Raw genomic sequence first — 21,008 nt, 5'->3', positions numbered from 1 at the left:
AGAAATTATAAACCTTTTAGAAAGACATATTATATAAAGAGAAATTTTCAATACTAAATATATGAATTAAAATTATGTGTGATAATCCTATTCGACTTCATTTATGTCTTTTTAGCTAGTTGTTTTCTTGTTTGTATTTCTGTTTATATTGAATAAAAACTGAAATTATAAAATATTTAAAGGGATATTTATAAGAAAAAAAAAACTTGATTATATGCTTGTTATGTCCAATATGTCCTTCATTATTAGAGGGATAAGAAAATTAGCTAAAATTTATCCATGAAACAAAGATAAAAACTCATTTTTATCATTATGCAACTAAATATATTTTTGTTTATCGTGTCTATATTTTTTCTGCCGTAGTACGCCAACCAAACACTATCATGTAATTAAGGTGACTGTACGTCTGGTGAGAAACAATGCGTCTTTCATACCTAGACACATGTAGAGTATCTAGCACCAGCCATTGGACATTTTCTCTATAAAAGGGTGCAACTAGCTTGATCAACTGAATTGGGTTGATTGTAATCAAGGTTTGTACTCATAGCAATGGCTGTACCATCTCTTCTAGCTACCGCCGCCTTTCTTCTTGTTCTGAAAGCGAACATGATCATGGGTGCTCCATATTGTGGACCGGTTATTCTGGCTAGTGATTTTGATCTAGTCCAGGTCGCATTGAACCTGGAATTCTTGGAGGCAGAGTTTTACTTAATCGGTGCAAATGGTGAAGGTCTTGACACCATTGCCCCGAACCTGGCCCAAGGTGGACCTCCTCCAATTGGGGCTAGGAAGGCTAATCTTGATGACACCGCTCGTCGGATTATTCAGGAGTTTGGCTTCGAGGAAGTCGGTCACATTAGGTTTCTCCGATCTTGCTTTCTTAGTTTAGTACAACATATATATATATATATACACACACAGTGGATAAATTTTAGTGACTTTCTTTTTTCTGTTCATGCATAGACATACTTTCCTTTTTCCTCCTTTTTTGGATCTCGGTAAAATTATTTCTCTGCATTGAATTTGATAATTGAATCAGGTGTTGAATCTAAATTTTATTTAAAATACAGTAGGTGAGTGATTCTCAATATATATATATATTCCGTTTTAGCGACACTTACACATATTTATTCAAGTGCTATTATATATATTGTGAAGGACCGGCCTTTAGTGCTATTATATTCCCACAAATATTATCCTCAATCTTCCTGATCTACAATCTGTTCTTATTATGCCGTTCAGGGCTATTTCTTCGAGAATTGGCGGATTTCCAAGACCACAGCTAAATCTCAGCTCCCAGAGTTTTGCCACAATGTTTGATCAAGCAGTCGGCTTCCCCTTGGTGCCTCCGTTTGACCCTTATGCTAACACGATCAATTATCTCTTAGCGAGCTACCTGATTCCATACGTGGGGCTCGTAGGTTATGTTGGCACTATTCCATCACTTGTCACCTATAATGCTCGAAGTGTGAGCACCTCTCTGTCTTTTAAATTGTCTTGCTATATAATCCTAACCTATCGTGTTCGTTTTTGGTTCTTTCCACCTGTTTTTACTAATTCCTGGTCAATTAATTACTCAGTTGGTGGCGTCTCTCTTGGGCGTGGAAGCTGGACAAGACGCGGTTATAAGAACTTTGCTGTACGACAGAGCCAACGAGACGGTGTTGCCATACAACTTGACCGTGGCAGAGTTCACTATCAAGCTGTCGAATCTCAAGAACCGGCTAGCCGGGTGTGGAAACAAAGATGAAGGACTAATTGTGCCACCGGAGCTTGGTGCTGAGAATCGAACGACCAGTAACATCTTATCAGCAAATAGTGATTCTCTTTCGTATGCAAGGAACGCCTACGAAATATTCAGGATAATATACGGGACCGGTAATGAGCACCAGCCTGGTGGATTTCTTCCCCGTGGTGGAAATGGGAACATCGCAAAAGGCTTGCTCATTAAAGCGTAAAGACAGCTAGCTTTAATTAGTAACTAATAAGCATATCTGTCTAGGTATTAATAACGGCTGTCAGCCATGACTCCGAGTTTTCATTTGAATAAAATTACAATATTATGGTATAATTAAAGAGATCAAGAGAGGAATATGAAGCTAAGCTGTTGTTGGCATTTCACGATGTTAATTACTGTATGAAGCATCATCATAAAGTGCGAAATGACGACTTAAAATCTCCAATAATTACTTCTTCCCCGCCATTTTTAATATGACAAACGTTAATGTCCCTCAATTTTATAAATCTCTAGGACATATTTCTCCATCCAAGAAAACCCTAACCCTTTCTCTGCACACGCCTTGTTTCTCCCCAACGAAACCGGTATTTTCCTTTCTATTTTTAGTTTTCATCTTGGATTATCCACCACCATGAATGGCTAGGAAAAAAAGAATAGCATTTGAGTCCTCGTATCATACTAAAAACTTATATAATTATTAATTTTAGAATTTATAATATTAATAAAAATATATTCAAGATGATCCAAATATTCACGTTAATAATACTAATAATAATAAAAAGAATAGCACACAAGATTATTATTTAATTACGAGCAGCAAGATGAGAATTCATCTTTTTCATTAACATGTTGGATTTTTTGAAAAAGATCTTAGTGTTGGCAATTAAAAATGAAGGTAAACAATATACCTATGCGTGAATGTGAATAAATATTTCGTAGGAAACTTAACAGTACGCAACAGCCAGGTTCTTAAAATTATTATTAAAATTCAAACTTTTCGTCTCCTCCTAGTTTCTCTTTGTTCCGAAGAAGAGTTTCTCCACATCTAAAATGGTTTATTGTCCACTGTTATATATATATATATATATATATATATGACAGTGGACAAGAGTTTTTATATATTATATTGTGTGTAGATTAGGTGCATGTCTAGTAATAGATCTGACCTCAAATTATAAATAACTCCATTCATGTAATATGGACACGAATCCCAAAGATTACATATCAAATGGTTAATTTAGTTGCGTTTACATCCAATACAAATGCTTCATTATACCCCAACTAGAAATATCAATTAGCCACGTGGAATTGGCAAGCTTTTGGGAAAAACGTTGACCGATAATTGGTTGTTGTGAATCAAATGCTCTTTCTTCAATAGTAATTATTGGACATCCAATTTTGTTAACTTGACGTGATTAATGTTATTAGCATTTCTGTTCAATAACTAATTCGTTTTATCCTTTATTTTAGAGGATTTTAGATGCAATAAACTCACTTGAAATAAGCATTCATGAAAGATTTAATGTCCTTTTTATTCCAGGTCTTCGTTTCCATAAATTGCCTAATTACGATTTCCTTGTTATGATTTGATCCTTAAAGTCAGTTTACAAATTAATTCCATATGAGACAAGTAATTATGGATAAACTCCTTTTATTGTTCCTATAGTTATCAAACTCAACCCGGTAAATGACTTGAACAAGGAGCCAAGTTCTGGGTTTCACGATTCAACCTGGAAAATTTTAAAAAAATATATTTAAAATTTTAGTATTTCATATAAAAAAATTAAAAAAAAATCCATGTGAATATAGGCTATACATGTTGTAAATAATAAAGTTTAAAATAATATTTTAGAAAGTTTTTTATCCCACATTGAAAAAATATAACTTCTATCTTGTGAACATAGAGTATATATACTAAAGGATTTCAAATCCCACATTGAAAAAATAACTTCTTGTGAACATAAAGAATATATATTAAAGGGTTTCAAATTATACATTGAAAAAATATTATGTTATTCTTTTAAGTTGCAGTATTTAAATCAAAAAGTTTTTTATCCTATATTGAAAAAACATAACTTTTTTTTTTATGAACATGGAGTATATATATGAAAAGATTTCAAATTCCATAATGAAAAAATATAATATTTTTTTAATATTTATATAGTGAACATTAAAAAGTGTTAATAACCACATAAAAAAAATGAAAAAAGAGGGATTTAGGAGAAAAACCACATTTGATAAAAAAAAATAAAGGGTCTTGTTTGGGTTCGCCCCAGTCATAAGTTGACCCACCGGGTTGACCAGATTTTACCGAGTTATTGTACCGGCTGGTCTTTTAAGAAATTAAGACCAGTCTAGCCACTAGGTTGACCGGGTCCTAAGTCGACTTGTCGGGTCGGTTCGGGTTTAATAATTGTGATTATAACTAGTTTTTTTTCCACATGTTAATTCAATTATATATTTAATATTATTTTACTAATTTTATATAAATTTATTCAATAATAAACCGTTATTTACTACTAGTAAATTCACAAATAAAAAACAAAACTACTAGCAATAATGCAAAAAATAGCGACAGAAAACTTCAAGCAGAAATTTTTGATGATATGCATTCTATAGGTAATTTTTGACAAACTAAAAAATAAAAAATGAATAGAAAAATCCATCATCACTTCCTTCGGAAAGCCGACATGTCATTATTTACCAGTAAAATTGTTGTCAAAAAAATTCCGTTAACAAATGTAAATAAGTTATAATCCATAATTCCCTCTTCCTTTCTTTTTCCTCTTACCAAGAAAATACCAACAACCCTCATCTTGAATGGTCTATTTGTTTTTGCATTTCAAACGCTCATTTAAAAAAAATTAATTTTTTTCTTCAAATTAATATATTTTTTTGTGTTTTCAAATTATTTTAATGTACTGATGTTAAAAATAAATTTTAAAAGATAAAAATATATATATAATGTAATTGCATGTCCGAGCAAAAAACACATTAAAAAAAAATCGCTACACTCTCAAACACCCTCAAAGAAATGCACCAATGGCCTTTGTGTATGAGTTACCATTAGTGAATCCTCTAACCTTAATAATTATTTTATATTTTTTTTAATCTTTACATTAATATCATATTTCAAAGTTCTCTTCAACTCGGTTTCTTTTATTATTTGTGGTTTTGTATAGTTAACATCTTTGTGGATCGATCCCGGTCTTATTGGATTATTTATTACTCTGACACTCCTGTACTTGATAGAAAATATCAATTATTTGATCATATCAAGTTTTTTAACGTTATTGTCAAGTAGGTAAATCACTGTATAAATTATAAATTTTATTTAATTTAATTTTTGTTTCTAATTTTTCTCTTTTCTTTCTGCACTTACATTAGAGTTTGATCATACATATTAAGTGGTAGACTTTCTAGAAAATCTTCATCGTCTTTAAAAAAAATGGTTGAAAAGGATAACTAGACACTTCATAATAAGCGTAACCATGTTAAAACACTTAGAGACCATGTGAATTCGATAAGTACAAGTGCGCCATTATGTATAATTTTCCCTGCTTATGCATCTTACTTCAATTTTGAATAAGGTATTATTCAACTTTTACCTACTTTTCATGGCTTAGATCTAGAAAATTAACACTTGCATTTAAGAGATATTGAAGAGGTTTGTAACACTTATAATGACTTAAATTGCAGCATGAGTACCATCAGATTAAAGCTTTTTTCTTTTTCTTTAAAAGATAAAGCTAAAACATGGTTACAAAATCTTAGGTTATGATTCATTCATGCTTAGGATGAAATGCAACAACGGTTTTTAAAGAAGATTTTTCCTTCTTATAGAACAAACTCTTTCAAAAAACAAATCACCACCTTTAATAAAAAATTGTGAGTGCATGTTTAACATGAGCCAGCGCGTGAGAGATGCCAGCACACTTTGGGCGGCGTATATAGCACCTCTTGATGGTTAAAGCTACCCAACCGCCATATAGTTAGATATGTCGTCACATCCTTTTTATCCGGTGCAGCACATGTCATAAATGGTTTGGTAGTTTATTACTGGTGGATCTTTTTTTTATTTTCTCTCTCCTCCCACAAAAAATACAAATTGATTTTCTTTATTTTTGGTATTTGTGCTTTGGACAATTTTATTTTTTTAATTTCTTATTTTTATCCTTGACTCTTTAATAATAGTTTTATTTCCTTTTATTTTAGTCCTTCAATTTCAATTTATGATATATTATGCTTTTCAATTTGCTCCATATTCTTTTTAATTTGTGATATATTCACTTTATCATTCAGTTATCATTTTTTATTTTAGATATTTTTGTGTAGTTAATTTTTTTTCCTATCATTTTCTTCCATGTTTGTTGACCGGTCTAATTTTTTAATCCAATTTCATGTTGTCTTTGTTTTTTTTTTTTTAAGGTATCATGATATTAAAAAAAAAAAAGATTTTTTTGATTAATATCATTGTCTAAAATAAAATTAACTTATTAATCTGAGTTGGTGTTATAACTCCGATCATCAATTTCTTTTATTTCTTTAAAACATGTTTGGATCATCTAGGTATCATTTTCTATGAAAAATATGGACCGTTCGATCACCTAAGCATCATCTCTACAACTTTTAGAGATGGCACGGAAAGATTTGAAAGATAAAAAAGAAGATAGAGAAATCACAACTTAATTGAACATCATTATGTCATATGATTCTTGCCACAACGAGCTATAGCCATGCTCCTCCAAAGCGGCTTCATGACCAAATTGAAAATAGTTCCTAACACCAAACTCAACGATATCACTCTCTGAAGGTTCCATGTACCAATAATTCATGTCATGATCGCTTGGCGAAGAAGGCACCACCTCCATATCAACCAGTTCGAAGTCAAGACCAAGTGGTGACTCCATTTCTGCCGTCTTGAACAATTCATTATAAGTATCATCTCCGTCACGAGGCATCTCAGGTGGATCCATGGCTGTTTCTTGGCCGTCCGACGATAAACTTGGGTTGATCTCTGCTTCAAGAGATTGGATCACACTCCTTAATCTCTCTTCATTGCTCTCATGATCTCCTTGCGACTCTTCTAGCAAAGACATGAGAAGGGCATCATCATCAAACCTTTCAATTCCTTTGAAGTCATCATCACCAGTGTTGATGCTTATGTTTTCAGGTAGCAAAGACGCCATTATTGTGTAGTAGAAGAAACTAGGGAATAATAAGGAAGGCTGAGCACAAGGCAGAAACTAGGGAAACAGAGGATTAATGGATGAATTAATCACAATGACTCACTCAATTTAAAGAGTGTCTTTAAATAGGGAATGCAAAGAGGGCATCCCTAATGGGAAGCCTCTTAGTCGGTCCACTAATCAAGTGCTCATGTGCATCTACTCTCTGCATAGTAAAACTTAGTATGAGGATTTCAAATAATCAATTTAACCTAAAAATTTAAGTTATTAAGTGATGTTTCAAGATATGATTTATATTATTCTCTAATATACTATTTCAAGTGAAAGCCCTTTGGACTTGAAACTTACATAGACTCATATTACATGTGCTTAATTTTTATCAAATAAATAAAAATGATGAGATTCGAACTCATGACCGCTTGGTCATCAAGGCTCTGATACGGGTCAAAAAATCAATTCAATCCGAAAGCTTAAACTATTAGGTAAGGTTTCAAAATATGATTTATATTATTCTCTAACAGAGGGTGCTTGAGAATGAGATAACAGCTATTTTTAAGAATATTTTTTGCTTGGAAATAAATTAAAATAACAAATAAAATAATAAATGTTTGGAAAATATCGTTTCAAAAACGTCGCCACTTGGCGTCCAAGCATGCCAAGTAAAAAGATAAAGAAAACCAAAAAAACAAATTGGCCGGTTCCATGCATCCGTTGCTGTAATGTTGCTTTAATTAACAACATTATGTTTTCTTGCATCATGAGCTCTCCCCTTAATTTCTTGTCCCTTTCAGAATGTTATATTTTTATATTCAGCTTAGTTCTTGCATCGACTGTGTTCAATGTGTCTGATCACAAAAGCAGAAATAAGAACACATGCAGTGCAGAAACCTTTTTTTTTTTTTTTTTTTCAGAGAACTGGAATTTCGGAATTGGATACATAAAGCTTCTTCTTCCTGGACATCGTGGATCAATATAAAAATGAGATAATGCGTATGGTTCGTACTTCACTCCCACCGTGGCTACATGATGAGAGCTATAAATCTTATGACATCTGCAGCAATGTTAGGTAGTGAACTCCATTTTCCATATTGCAGACTAGCTATGGCTACTGCTGAATATTGTAATTGTACCCTGGAGGTTTTATACAGTAAAAGCTGGTGGTTCTGGAGAAAACAAAAACCCAATAAATATTATAAAATGAAAATTAATGTTTTGATTTTTAACGGTATAAGCATTAATCTTTGGGTGGATTATATGTAAGTCATGTACGTCCGAATTGATGTTTCTAGTTTTTCCTAGAGTTTCTTTTTTAAGATACTAGCTAGAGCTAGATAGAATAATAATGAATAACATTTTTATTATTATTTTTGTGGTGTACATTATAGTGGGCTATTAAACTCCAATTTATATTCTGATACCGTTAATTTTCTCCCCTCATGCTCAAGTGCGCACCTTTTAAGGCTAATTGAGCTTCCAGCATAAGCATTACTTATTTTATTTTGGTGGCCAAGAATCAACAATAATAGTGTTATTAATTATTATCATAATATCTTGTGAGTGGGGCTTGAATATATGCTACAAGGACAACATCTGTCACGCGTTGAAGTGGGGGGTGTTTGAGAAGGAAAATTTTTAGTTTTAATTAGATTAATTAATCATATTCTAAATTTATTTTTAAAATATTATTAATTTAAGAGTTATAAATCTTAAAATCATTGAAAATTTACTTGATCATTAAATTTTAAAATCTTAAAAGATTAATCAAGATATATTTAAACTGACTCGAACACCCATAATTATATAAAAAAAATAAAATGCCTCTCCATCTAATCTAAATAATAGAAGTTTATCACCCATTTTTTTCTGGCCATCCAGCCGACACTTTGACACACATGGTGCCACCACAAAATGTTGAGTGGAGTGGGCTTTAGATCTCTCATAATTGAGAATCTCCTTGTGCCTTGATGAATGGTGAATGAAGCACTCGACACTCCCATGTGTTGGTGTCCAGCAAATGAATCAATCCCAGCCCCCTTTGACTCGCCATCTTTGAGAATTGTGATGTAAATCTTGCAGTATTATATTGGCGATTAGGCCCCCATTATCTTGATTTGTCAATCTCAAAGCAAAGCATCAATGGCGCCACCGTCTCCTTTCCCCTAAAATAATTGAAATTGTTGTGATTACGAGACAGCGCACGTTGCAGAATAAGAGACTGGTCGCTGTAATCCCAATGTTCTTCGACATAAACTATGGTTTAGGGTGATTATTGCAATTTTTAATTAAGATTCACGGTTGTTGAAGGTCCTTAATTCTTTACGTCAAGAATGTCCCCTTCTTAGCTTATGGGAGAGTTACACTATGAGCAATGAGATTATATTGTATTGCCAATCTTCGCATCTTTATTTTGGTCAAAAGATTAATCAGTTTTCAAAACACTAGGGTATCTCGATTGCTTTTATATATATATATATATATATATATATATATATATATATATATATATATATGATCAAGTGATATTTTCCAGCCAGTGAAGAGTTTATTTTCGCAATAAAAAAAGAAATTTGATATTCAAGACATTTCTTACAACTTCCATGATCACCTTTGAACCTTGATCGATAATAGCTAATATACACACACTTAAGTTGTTATTCTAAAAGAGATGGATGATATGTATATTTATGGATTTAGATCTTGCTACTGGAAGTTGGATGATCTAGCTATCTAAAGTATATAAGATTTAGTGTCCAAGAATAATTTAAGATTATTTTTAATGTTTTAATGGCAGTTTAAGTTTATGAATTTAATTGTTATATATATATCAAATAATCAATTCAATCTAAAAGTTTAAACTATTAGGTAAAGTTTCAAGATATGATTTATATTATTTCTTAACACATTATCTAAAATCAAAGTCATTTGAGTTTAAAACTTGCACAGACTCGCATTACTTTGTGCTTAATTTTTATCAAATAAATAGGAATGATAAAATTCTAACTCATGACCGCGTAGTCATCAAGACTTTGATACCTGTGTTAAAGAATCATTTTAACATAGAAACTTAAGTTTTTTGGTGAGATGGTTTCATGTTAAAAAATCAATTCAATCTAAAATCTTAAGTTATTAGATAAGATCTCAAGATATAATTTATATTATTTTCTAATAATATAAAAATTTTATTAATTAAATGAGATAATATAAATGATTTTATCTTATTTTTAATATACTTTCTCAAATCAAGATTTTGATTCGGAAGGATTGTAAGGTCAAAGTAATACCTTTTCTTCTTACATAAATTTATTTATTAAGGACAATATAAATAACTTAGTAATGAAATATCGATCATATTATGACAAAAAGGGAGTTATTTACAATACTATAAACTTTATTTGTGAGAATACTTGTACATTTTGCAATTCAAATTAATTATAAATTGCATTTTTGCTTGCTTATAATTTCGACACTTCAGCTATACATTGGTTCCTCACATGGCTCTTGCCACAAATCAATGTTGCCATTATCAAAATCCACTCCAGAATAAATTTGGGAGCAATTTCTCAGACCTCCAAACTCGGTCATGGCATCCATCTGATCTCCAATAGGATACCAAAATGAAATGTCAAGATCATCGTGATCACTTGATGATGTTGGAGAGTCCATCTCCATATCAATATTCCAACTTATCAAGTCAGCTCCCCAGCAATCATGGCCTTCCACTTGTCCAGCATCGCATGTTTGACAGATGTTGGGATCCATCATAGGCTCCATTGATGCATCACCGCCATCCATTCTTTTGGGGCCAATCTCTGCTTCAAGAGATTGAATCAGACTCGATAGTCTTTCACTATCATAATCTTCACTCTGTGTTTCTTCCAACAAGGACATCAGAAAGCCAGCGCTGCTGTTCATTTCCGAGACTTCGCTTCCTCCAGAACTATCAACGCCACCATTGATCAACACCCAATTCTCAGACACAGAAGAAGAAGCCATTTTCTTTTCGAGACGATGGTGATTTCTTGAAACGGGAAGTAGAGAAGTAGAAGAAGCAAAGGTAGTGGAGAGAATGAGATAGAGCTGGAGAGATACCTCCAAGACTCCCGCAGCAAGGCTTTTATAAGGAAGAAGTGACAGCAAGGTTGCTCATACTTGTCGCCAAGAGCGCAACTTTTCATGTTGACCCACCATGCATGTGCACCTAATATCTTTAAAATTGTGGGAAAAACATAATGGTGTAGCATTAACCAGACAGAGGAAGAGTGTTATTCAATGGACATGATGTGGGGCAGGAGGATACAGCAGGAAAGATTTGTTTGAGATATGGAGGATGCTTATCTTGTCCATCACATAATGCACTAAAACGAAGAAATGACTTTGTTGGAAATGAAAGTTGTCAAGAGAACAAGAGGAAGAAGTCTTCATAAAATCAAGATGAGGATAGAAAGAAACTACGCGAGGAAAATAAATCAATTTTCTGTCGAAGAAATGTCGGCAAATGTTGCTTCGGAATTTGGATAGCATCAATTTCTGTAGTAATATTCATTTAATTGGATGAATGTTTATAAATAAGTTATTTAGCAGCTTAAAACTATAGCCAACCTCGTATGTATGTATGTATATATATATCCTGGATAATACGGATTAACCCATTAAATATGTGACCCAGCTTATAAACTCAATCAGGTTCAATAATTTTTTTTAATTTTTTTAACCCAAACATAAATAACAAAAAAAATAAAAGAAGCTCGGACACGTGGGCCTAGTGGCCTAATGCACATATGCATTAAAAAAAAAAAAAAACAACAACAACCAATCCAACCCGTGCGTCTAAGCCTATTTTTATTTTTTTAATTTCTAAAGTTATTTGTCCTTTAAAAAACAGAGAGAGAGAAAGATGATGACACGTCGTCTGCTTTTTATAGATTCTAGTAATTAGAGGTTGCCAAAAAAATAGGGTGTCAATTTTCTTGGCTTAAAAACCCATTTTTTACCTAAAAAACTAGAAAACAACATAAACACCTTGATGAATCAATCTATAGCCTTGAAAATCTGAAATTAATCCAAACCCAAAAACATTCTTACAGTCAAATTTGCCTCCTCAAGCAAGGAGAAGGATAACAAACACCTAGGTGAAACTACCCTAATGAAATAGAACCTATTTAAATTTATTTCAATTATTTTAGTGGTTGGAATCTTTGTTATAGGCAATCTTTTTTCTTTAGGTTGGAATTTGGTGGTTCTCTCTCTTGTCTCACAAAAAAGAACTGAAAATAAAGGAAATAAATTTTGGTACTAAAATAGAATTTATGGAAACTGAAGGGATCAATCACCTATAAATAAAAAAAGATGGGAATCAAAATAAACTTTTCAAATGAAATTTGAAGCCACCACCAATTTTATATGTTATTTTTAATTTGATCCTCTGATTTTTAATCCAACCCTTCCTTAAAAATATATACAATAGAGTGCTAGTTTGGGTTTAAAAAAATTTAATTATGCAAAACAAATTCAAAAAAAAAATTTAAAATTTAGAGAAAAAAAAAACCATTATTTTAATTTATTATGATTTGTGAGAGAGTGAACAGGAGAAAAAAATGTTATAGTGATTTCTCCATACAGCCTAATTTATTTTATTACTATTGTTTCAGTATACACATCTAAGATTTTGAAGTCCAAACAGAAAGCCAAGATTTAAAATTTCTCGTAGCAATGAAAAATGATTTCCTAGACAAAATGGAGGATTGACAGCTCTGATCTTGAAATTCTTTGTCAATGAAGTAAATGTCTGATTGAGTATACTTAGAGTAAATTTGTATTTATTTTTTAAAATATTTTTTATTTAAAAATGTTTCAAAATAATATTTTTTATTATTATTTTTTAAAAAATTATTTTTAATATGAGGGTATTAAAATGATCTAAAAACACTAAAAGATATTTAAAAAAATTAATTTTTTTTTAAATATTTTTAAAATATAAAAACAAACAAAATCTAAAATGATAAAACAATATTACGTGGATTTCATAACACATGTTTAGGGATTATAATGACAAAACAATTAAAGATAAGAAATCGAAAGATATTTCATAAATCATGTGGATTTCCAGAGACCCGTGACTTAGATCTGGACCGTCAAACCTGGGCTCGACCACTAACATTATTGAGCAATCAAGTACAGGCACCACGGGACCACTTCAATCAAATTTGACAGATTTTGAGTGCAAACCAGATCTCCTACGTGTCTAATGGAAAGGGGAGATTTCCAGGTTGGTAGAACAAGGTTTTGAAATAATAATAAAAATAATTATTTAGATTTATATTTTTTAATAAAAAAATTATAAAAATAATTGCTTCCATGATATATTAAACACGCTTTAGAAACACTAAATAATTTCTTAAAAATATACATTTTTCAATAATAATTTATTGGTAGAAAAAAACGTAAGAGTATTGAAATTGATTTTTTTTATTCAGTATTTCATCAACTTAATAAAACCTAAAATGTTGTAAAATCTACAAGTACATAAAAATTTGTATATCTGTGTAGTTAGTGGGAGAAAACTAAAAATATTGAAAGAATATTTTAAGTTTATAAAATTATTGGGGTCTGTCAGCAAAAAAAACAAAAGAAAAAGGAAAAAACAAAAGTAATAGGATCATCCAAAAACCGAACTAAAATCGAGTCAAACCGGTTTGAACTAGTTTTTGTTTTAAAAAATCAAACCAAAACAGGTTGATTTGAACCGGTTTTGGTTTTTATTTTTCAAAACAATTAATTTAATTATTTTTTTTATAAAAATCGAACCAAACTAAAAATAATCATACCTAATATGATGCGTTCATAATATATATATAACCCACAATATTCATTCACACCCCTTTCTAGAATTATCTGAACACTCTAAAAGAATTGGAAATCATTATAATGTTTTATTATTTATATGAATAATAAAATATCTTAGGATATTTTTTAAGTTGGATCATAATAATTAAATAGCTTAGCATGGCTGGTAGCACACTAGAAATCCACGACATCGTGTGTTCAGATATGGTTGTCAATGTTATATTTTAACAGACAATATGTCATTTGTTTTCTCTTTTAAAAAAATACAACAAGGTCAGGTGAGGGCCTAGCTCTTTTCTATTTTTTATGTTTAAATCTTATTATAAATTTATACTTGAATTTAATGATTTTATTTATGTATATGATAGAAAAATATTAATATCAATAATAAATTATTCATGAAAATCAATTTAAGTCTTTGTTATGCTTAAGATTTTCAAATATATTTTAAACATGATGTTATCAGATTTTTAGATTTCAATCACATAAAATATAGTATACTATTTTGATATATTTTTTAAGAGGTTTTTTAAAATAAAAACATTATTTCTTTTATGATTTTATTTTTTAAGATTATATTTGTTTTAAAATTGAACTTGAATATTTAATCAGTCGATTTTAATACAATCATCCTTTAAATTTCTTTTTTATACATTAAAAAAATATAACTATACTATTGATATAACACAATGTCATCTATCTAATAATTATTATAAACAATAGTAAGTTCAATGTTATTAAATTTAATATATTATTACTTAACTCACTGGAACTTATTTCCCATAATTTTTTTATTATTCTTTTCTTTTTTGCTACTTACCTATTTTTTTTATTATCCATGCTCTACTTAATAAGGGTGTGTACTTGTAGGAATTGCAAAGGTTATTTTATTTAATAAATAAAGAATTAAACCCTTGATTTAATTAATTAACCTAGTCAAGAGTTTAATTAAATCTTTAAATCCAATCATGTTGTTTTTATTTTTTTATTTTTTTTTATTTTTTTTAAATAATAAAAATAAAAAAGGTCAAAATTGGGTTATGACAAAATAATTTAAATATATATTAAATAAACTTGAAAAAAAATTTAATTCATTATTAAATTATTTTCCAGTTCATTTTCCATAACACAACCAAACACGTTTTCCAGTTCATTTTCCATAACACTACCAAACATCGGACTTTTCGGAATTCATCCCCGGAATTCACTTTCCAAAAGGAAACCACTTTCCTGCAAACAAACGGAGCCTAAGATTTACAAGGCTACCTCCGCTACACAACTTTCCATGCGTGCCTCAGCCCTCCACATGAACAATGGCATTTTTTTCTTTGTTTAAATTTAGAGAAATTACAAACAGAGTAGACCACTAAGATAGTGGCTAAAACATAACCAAATCACCCAAGTAGAAATGTCTGGAAGAACAACAGAAAACCAGTAAAAAGACCCAACAAAACCAAAGACCAACCAGATGCCAACACTAGAAATGCAATTCGTAAGCACCAGCAAAGGAGATTTGCAAGCCAACACTTCCAGCAACAAAACACAAAACAAAGACCTCTGTGCCATAAAAGGAAACCAAGGAAGAGCACTGGAGAAAAAAAACAGAGCACAGAAGAGGATATAGCATATGAGGAATTCGAAATGCTTTTTTTTTTTTTTTTTTGAGATTCCTGGAGGAGTTTTTGGATGACCTAGGAGGTTTTGATCAGGGGAACAAAGGAAGAGAAGAGATTGGAAGCTCAGAGGCATAAGCAGAGGGACTTGGTATCATAACCTTTGATAAAAATCAATTCAATAAGATCTGGAAGATGGTCCTGGTGATTTTGCTGTTCTTCTTCATTTTGTCCTTCCATTTCTCTGTGTTGTGCAGCTGCTGCAAATATAGAAAATGCCAAGGGAAATATGTGTTGTATTGTTTTCTAAAACTCAATTGAGTCATCCACTTAAGAGCTTGTGTTCATGCATTGTTTCAGTGCTTTGGCCAAGTCTTACCATGTCACTGCTCTGGGAATCATCACCGAACCCCTCTCAAAGTGATCGCCAAGAAGTGTTGTTCTAGTAACAAACAGGACTTTGCACAGTCACTGACTTGCCTGTGAACCGAGCTCATTCCACAAACAGCCTCAGAACAAAAACGAATTTGCAACGCACAAGAGAAAGATAAAGATTTGAGATTCTTACGCTAAGGCATCAACAATGAAGGCTATATAATTTAAACTGATACATAGTTTGAAAAACAAAATTGAACAGCACAGGGCTCCGGGTATGATATTCAAAAGCTTACAGAAAATGCTAACTTGTGAGGAACATGCTCGCCATAAATGCCTTCAATCCCTCTATGCATCCTTCACAAAACCATAACTGCAGAAGACAATACCATTTTGCCTTTGCCTTCATTAGCAGGTCCCCATTCCAATCCGCCGCACACATAATAGCAGTACAGACAGCACAACTGACCAGAAATAGTAGAAAGGACATGGAGAGACGAACTGCACATTCACCTTTGATATGCCTTGATATCTTCAGATTATTTTAAAATGAAATGAAGCAGAGAACTAGATATAATAAGATTGGCCACACTCATGTACAAAGAGAGAAAAAAACAAAGAAAAGAAAAGAAAATTCTTTGGAGTCGTCGTTGGAGAGAACAAACGTTGTTGTTCTTGCATTCTGGAGAAGTAGATGTATGGGTAACAAATAAACGAGTATAAAATGGGGGGGGGGGGGGGGGGGGGGACGACAATAGAGAGAGAAAACATATCTCCATAAAAGAAGACACGATTGAAAAGTGAAAGCAACAAATAAAAGGATGCCTTTATTACATGGAATTACATGGAACAGGAAAGGCTTTCTTGAGATTCAGCTGAATGAGAGAATCAGCAAACCTCAAGAAACTCTTCCCTCATTGCGAAATGATCAGGCAAGAATGTGATCAGCGGAGGAAATTTCTGCTTGCCACTCTCCATCAACATTAAAATTATTTGGTGGCTAAAGTACCCACCAGTTCCTTGTACGTAACTATAAAAGGTGTATTTAATACCTGAAAACAGAAAGAAATATTCACAATAAGCTCAAGCACACTGCCAGACATATTTTAACAGACATGGTGGATGTACTGGTAAATCCTCATCCACGTGTTAAGGTATCTAGCCATCTCTCCAAACCAAAAATTGAAGAGATTAGAAGAGCGATGGATGGTACCTCACTCGTTTAAAAACACTGTAAATAAAAGTGAATTAACAGTAATCATAAATACTCTGATATACTTCATGTTAATAAGCTATTCTTAATTTCCTTTCTTCTTCTTTTCTGGTCATAATCTGCCATTCTTAATCTATGGACCTGATAAATTTAGCAAATCAAGCTTATACGATCTCATATTAGAATCTAGTTTGCAGTGATTCATACTTGTAATTCCAACAATCTCACATGCTCCCCGTTTCAAAGCTCAAGGCAGTTCCCAATTATCCCCTTTCCTATGCACAACCCTGGGTTCTCAAGGATGACATCGACTCTTTGTAATCACTGACTTCCAACCATATGATACCGACTATATCAAATTCTTTTGTAACTTTTCTAGAACAACAAGAACACTATCCAACAGATTTGGACGGCATGCAAGTTGAAGGTTTTAACACTTCCAGCTAATAGCTACTGCTTAAAAATCTGACATTTTACAGATAGGAAGCCAGCAATCTGCTACAGATAGCCTTCCTTAGCAAACAGATCAAAAAATTGCTCTAATTTTAAACAACACAAGCAATTAGTCTCGTAAACTTGAAACTCAAATATCATATATGGAGAAGGAATCAGTTGCAGATGATTGGTTTAGTCATGTAGACATATCATAGAAGCTCAGCACAACATCAATATATGCTGCACCAGGAGAACATCTAGATATGACAAGCTATCATAAGTACCTGCTTTATTCATCAGTTTCCAATCTGCCCATTTCTTTATATTTCAATTAAAGAAAAACCCAGAAACATAATAAGCCAACTTCGACCTCAAAATCAAGTTTTCCCATCATTTACAAAAAAACAAAATAAAAGGACACTCAGATGAGTAAGGCAAACATCAAATGCTGACCCAGCCATGTAACCACCACCTGCAGCAATACGCTGGGCAGTCTGCAATTTGGCATGGATTAGGATCAGCCGCATTAATTGTTTCCTCATGGTCCCTTATTTAAACTTTTGATCTAATACAAAAAAATAAAAAAAATAAAAACTGTTCACGAAGTACCGTGCTTTAATATAGAGAAACCATGTTTTGAAGAAAAAATAAATTTTGGGTCAGTGCAATTCCATATCAAACCTATTGATTCTATGACTGACACGATACTAAAGCTATTGCATTGTGGAGTCCTCTTCAGTGAGTATCAAACAAAGATAGAATGCACGCAAACAAACACTGATAAATCTTCATATTCGTTTATAGTAAGAAAAAACAATTGGGAGTTTATAGATAAGTGAAATCCGTAAAAATCTCAAATACCAGTGACGAGAGAAAAGACACTGAAGAAAAGGAGGAGGAGGAGGCAGGCAATGGAATTAGGGTTTTAATTTGAATTAGGATTGGCCGTTTTAAAAACGACGATGTGGCCTTAAGTTGTGCGTTTGTTTATATGTCGTTTAGATATGCTTGTTATTACTTATTTGGCCCTGCAAAGATGGGAAATCCCCAACTTAACCGGGTAAATATCGACTTTTAAAAGGCATCTCTCATCTCTTAAATTTCTCAATCAAACCCTTGACTGCTAGTCCTTTCACACCGTTAATCCTTCCATGGTGCTCTTTGGTCGTTAACTTTAGAGTATTCTTTGGAATATACTTTTTAAGTAAAAAACAATCATAAAAAATAAGAAATATATAAAGAATTAAATAAAAAATATTTAAACAACAAATATAAAAATAAGATTAAGAACCGAAAACATAAAAATTGAAAAAAGCAAGTCCCACCAATCTTGTCTTTCCTTGATTTATAATTAAATATTTATTAATTAAAAATATGAAATAAAATAATTGATTATGCACCCTATACATTCCGTCTCCGATCATCTCACCTCAATTAGGATGACATGTTTGTTTTCGAGGTTAATTTGTTTTTTAAAATATATTAAATTATAACTATCAAGCAATGGTAAACAATATCCAAGATTATGGCCTTGTTTTGGAGTACAACCCAAACATAAATTTATTAAAATTTAATTTTTTTATTTAAATTTATTATATTTTTATATTTTTTAATCATTTTGATATATTAAAATAAAAATAAATTTTAAAAATAAAAAAAATTATTTTAATATATTTATAAATAAAAAATTACTTTTCAAAACAACCCTAGCACCGATATCCGATTAATTGGAGTGGCCAATCCCAATCTCCGCATTTGTGGTTGCCATTTGCTTTCTTGTATGAAGATGATAATGTTACACGTGTTTTCATAATAGCCACTGCTGTTATCCAACAAATTTGTAAATCAACCTCTCCACTCTCTACAGTGGCTGCAAATGCTAGATAATTTACATGACGGCTTCATTAATTATTCCCCACAAAATCCTATAAATATGTGGATATACCTCTTATCTTCCTCTTGAGGCAGAGCGCTGAATTCTCAATATCCCTTCTGCTACTACAAATATCTGGTTTTAGCATGTTGAAGCTATCATTTCTCTTGACCCTTCTCTCAAGTGCAAGCTTTGGCTCCTGGCATGATGAGGCCAAGAGCAGCGGCGTTGGGATATATCCACCTGCTTGCACCAGCATAGAATGCCCAGTGTTTGATGTTCTTCAACTTGGCAATGGCTATGAAATTCGTCGCTATAACTCTTCTGTTTGGATGTCCACCTCTTCTATCCAAGATATCTCCCTTGTTGATGCCACCAGAACTGGATTCTTAAGGTAACTCGCAAATCCCCTCTCTCTCTCTCATGGAGGATTGTCTTAATTATACATCCAGAATACTTTTTTCTCTATCGATTATACGATTAAAGAATTTTTATTTTTCAATTTAACCATTTTATTAGATGTATTGAGAGATTTGAGATTTTAATGTCACGTGGAGCACATCATTTTTAATTCTTTTTTGTGACAATTGATTAAAAAAAATAAAAAATTGAGTGTGTAATTGAAACTACTTTAATAGTTGGATGGTAAATTTGAGGTTTGCCCTTTATCTAGTTAAACGAGAGGGTTAGGGTTTTTTTATGATTATTAATTACCAATTTCTTAATGCTTCTAGCCCTCTTCCGAGGCAAGTAAGTATTATATAAATCATGCTTTTGGAGCTAAATTGTTTTACTTTACTTGCAGGCTATTTGACTACATCCAAGGGAAGAATAGCTATGAAGAAAAAATAGAGATGACAGCTCCGGTGATCACTGAAGTATCACCCAGTGATGGACCCTTCTGTGAATCCTCATTCACTGTCAGTTTCTATGTCCCAAAAGAGAACCAAGCCAATCCACCTCCGGCGAAAGGCCTCCATGTTCAGAGATGGAAACCGACATATGTAGCTGTAAGGCAATTCAGTGGATTTGTCACCGACTCAAATGTTGGAGAGGAAGCTGCTGCCTTGCAAGCTAGTCTTGCTGACACCATTTGGGCTGCTGCCATTGAGAAAAGCCGTCCTGATTCCACCACCGTCTATACTGTTGCACAGTACAACTCTCCATTTGAATTTGACAACAGGGTGAATGAGATATGGATGCAATTTTACATGGAAGACGAGCTGCTAGTAATGTAAGAGGCGATCACTGTGTTGGTCACTGTAGTGCGAGAATAGATAAATATATCCTCGTGAGAAATCCTAGGCAGCAGCTACTTGTCATATTGAATAAAATTCCCTCTGTTCGTCTAGTCACATATATCTAGTTAGAAACAACAATCGTATTAATATTCAGACATAGGACTCGGGAATTGATTCCACTTTCAAGTCAGTTGATATCTGCTTGCAGCAAGCAGTTTACAATATTCAAGTTCTTCCATGAATGGCAGGAGAAATTTCCGTCGTTCTTCCATGCTTTAAGGTATGCAGTCCAGTTGAACAAGAAAAACATTTTTGAAACTGCTACAGGTTTCTTGCAACAGTTTCTGTTAATTCAAGTTCTTGGTAGGATCAGTGTCTTTCATCAAGTATAGAAACGTAGTAATTTGCTCTGCAAAACCAGAATTTCCTAGGAACTATTAACAATGCCTACGAGAAGCTCACCTTGCTTGTTTGATTATGAACATTTA

General features: G+C 32.2%; 2 protein-coding genes and 1 long non-coding RNA gene across 3 annotated transcripts; 2 read left to right on the top strand and 1 right to left on the bottom strand.

Moving 5' to 3' along the window:
• The first annotated feature begins 500 nt into the window (after positions 1-500).
• On the top strand, positions 501-2,186 carry LOC118063545 (ferritin-like catalase Nec2). Its single transcript, XM_035077600.2, has 3 exons — positions 501-860; positions 1,243-1,468; positions 1,581-2,186. Exons 1-3 carry the CDS (start codon positions 550-552, stop codon positions 1,956-1,958), a joined length of 915 nt encoding a protein of 304 aa, XP_034933491.1. The 5' UTR covers positions 501-549; the 3' UTR covers positions 1,959-2,186.
• Positions 2,187-15,953: 13,767 nt separating this feature from the next.
• On the bottom strand, positions 15,954-18,361 carry LOC118063569 (uncharacterized). Its single transcript, XR_004689924.2, has 2 exons — positions 17,179-18,361; positions 15,954-16,810 (listed from the first exon to the last, which is right to left on the bottom strand). It is a non-coding gene; the product is annotated as an uncharacterized lncRNA (long non-coding RNA).
• Positions 18,362-19,307: 946 nt separating this feature from the next.
• On the top strand, positions 19,308-20,630 carry LOC118063568 (uncharacterized). The gene is made up of 2 exons (XM_035077631.2): positions 19,308-19,673; positions 20,085-20,630. The coding sequence occupies exons 1-2, from the start codon at positions 19,426-19,428 to the stop codon at positions 20,515-20,517; spliced, it is 681 nt and encodes a 226-aa protein (XP_034933522.1). The 5' UTR covers positions 19,308-19,425; the 3' UTR covers positions 20,518-20,630.
• The last annotated feature ends 378 nt before the right edge of the window (positions 20,631-21,008 follow it).

The sequence above is a fragment of the Populus alba genome, chromosome 1, assembly GCF_005239225.2.
Source record: "Populus alba chromosome 1, ASM523922v2, whole genome shotgun sequence".
NCBI lineage: Eukaryota > Viridiplantae > Streptophyta > Magnoliopsida > Malpighiales > Salicaceae > Populus > Populus alba.
This window is presented reverse-complemented; position numbering and strand designations above follow the sequence as displayed.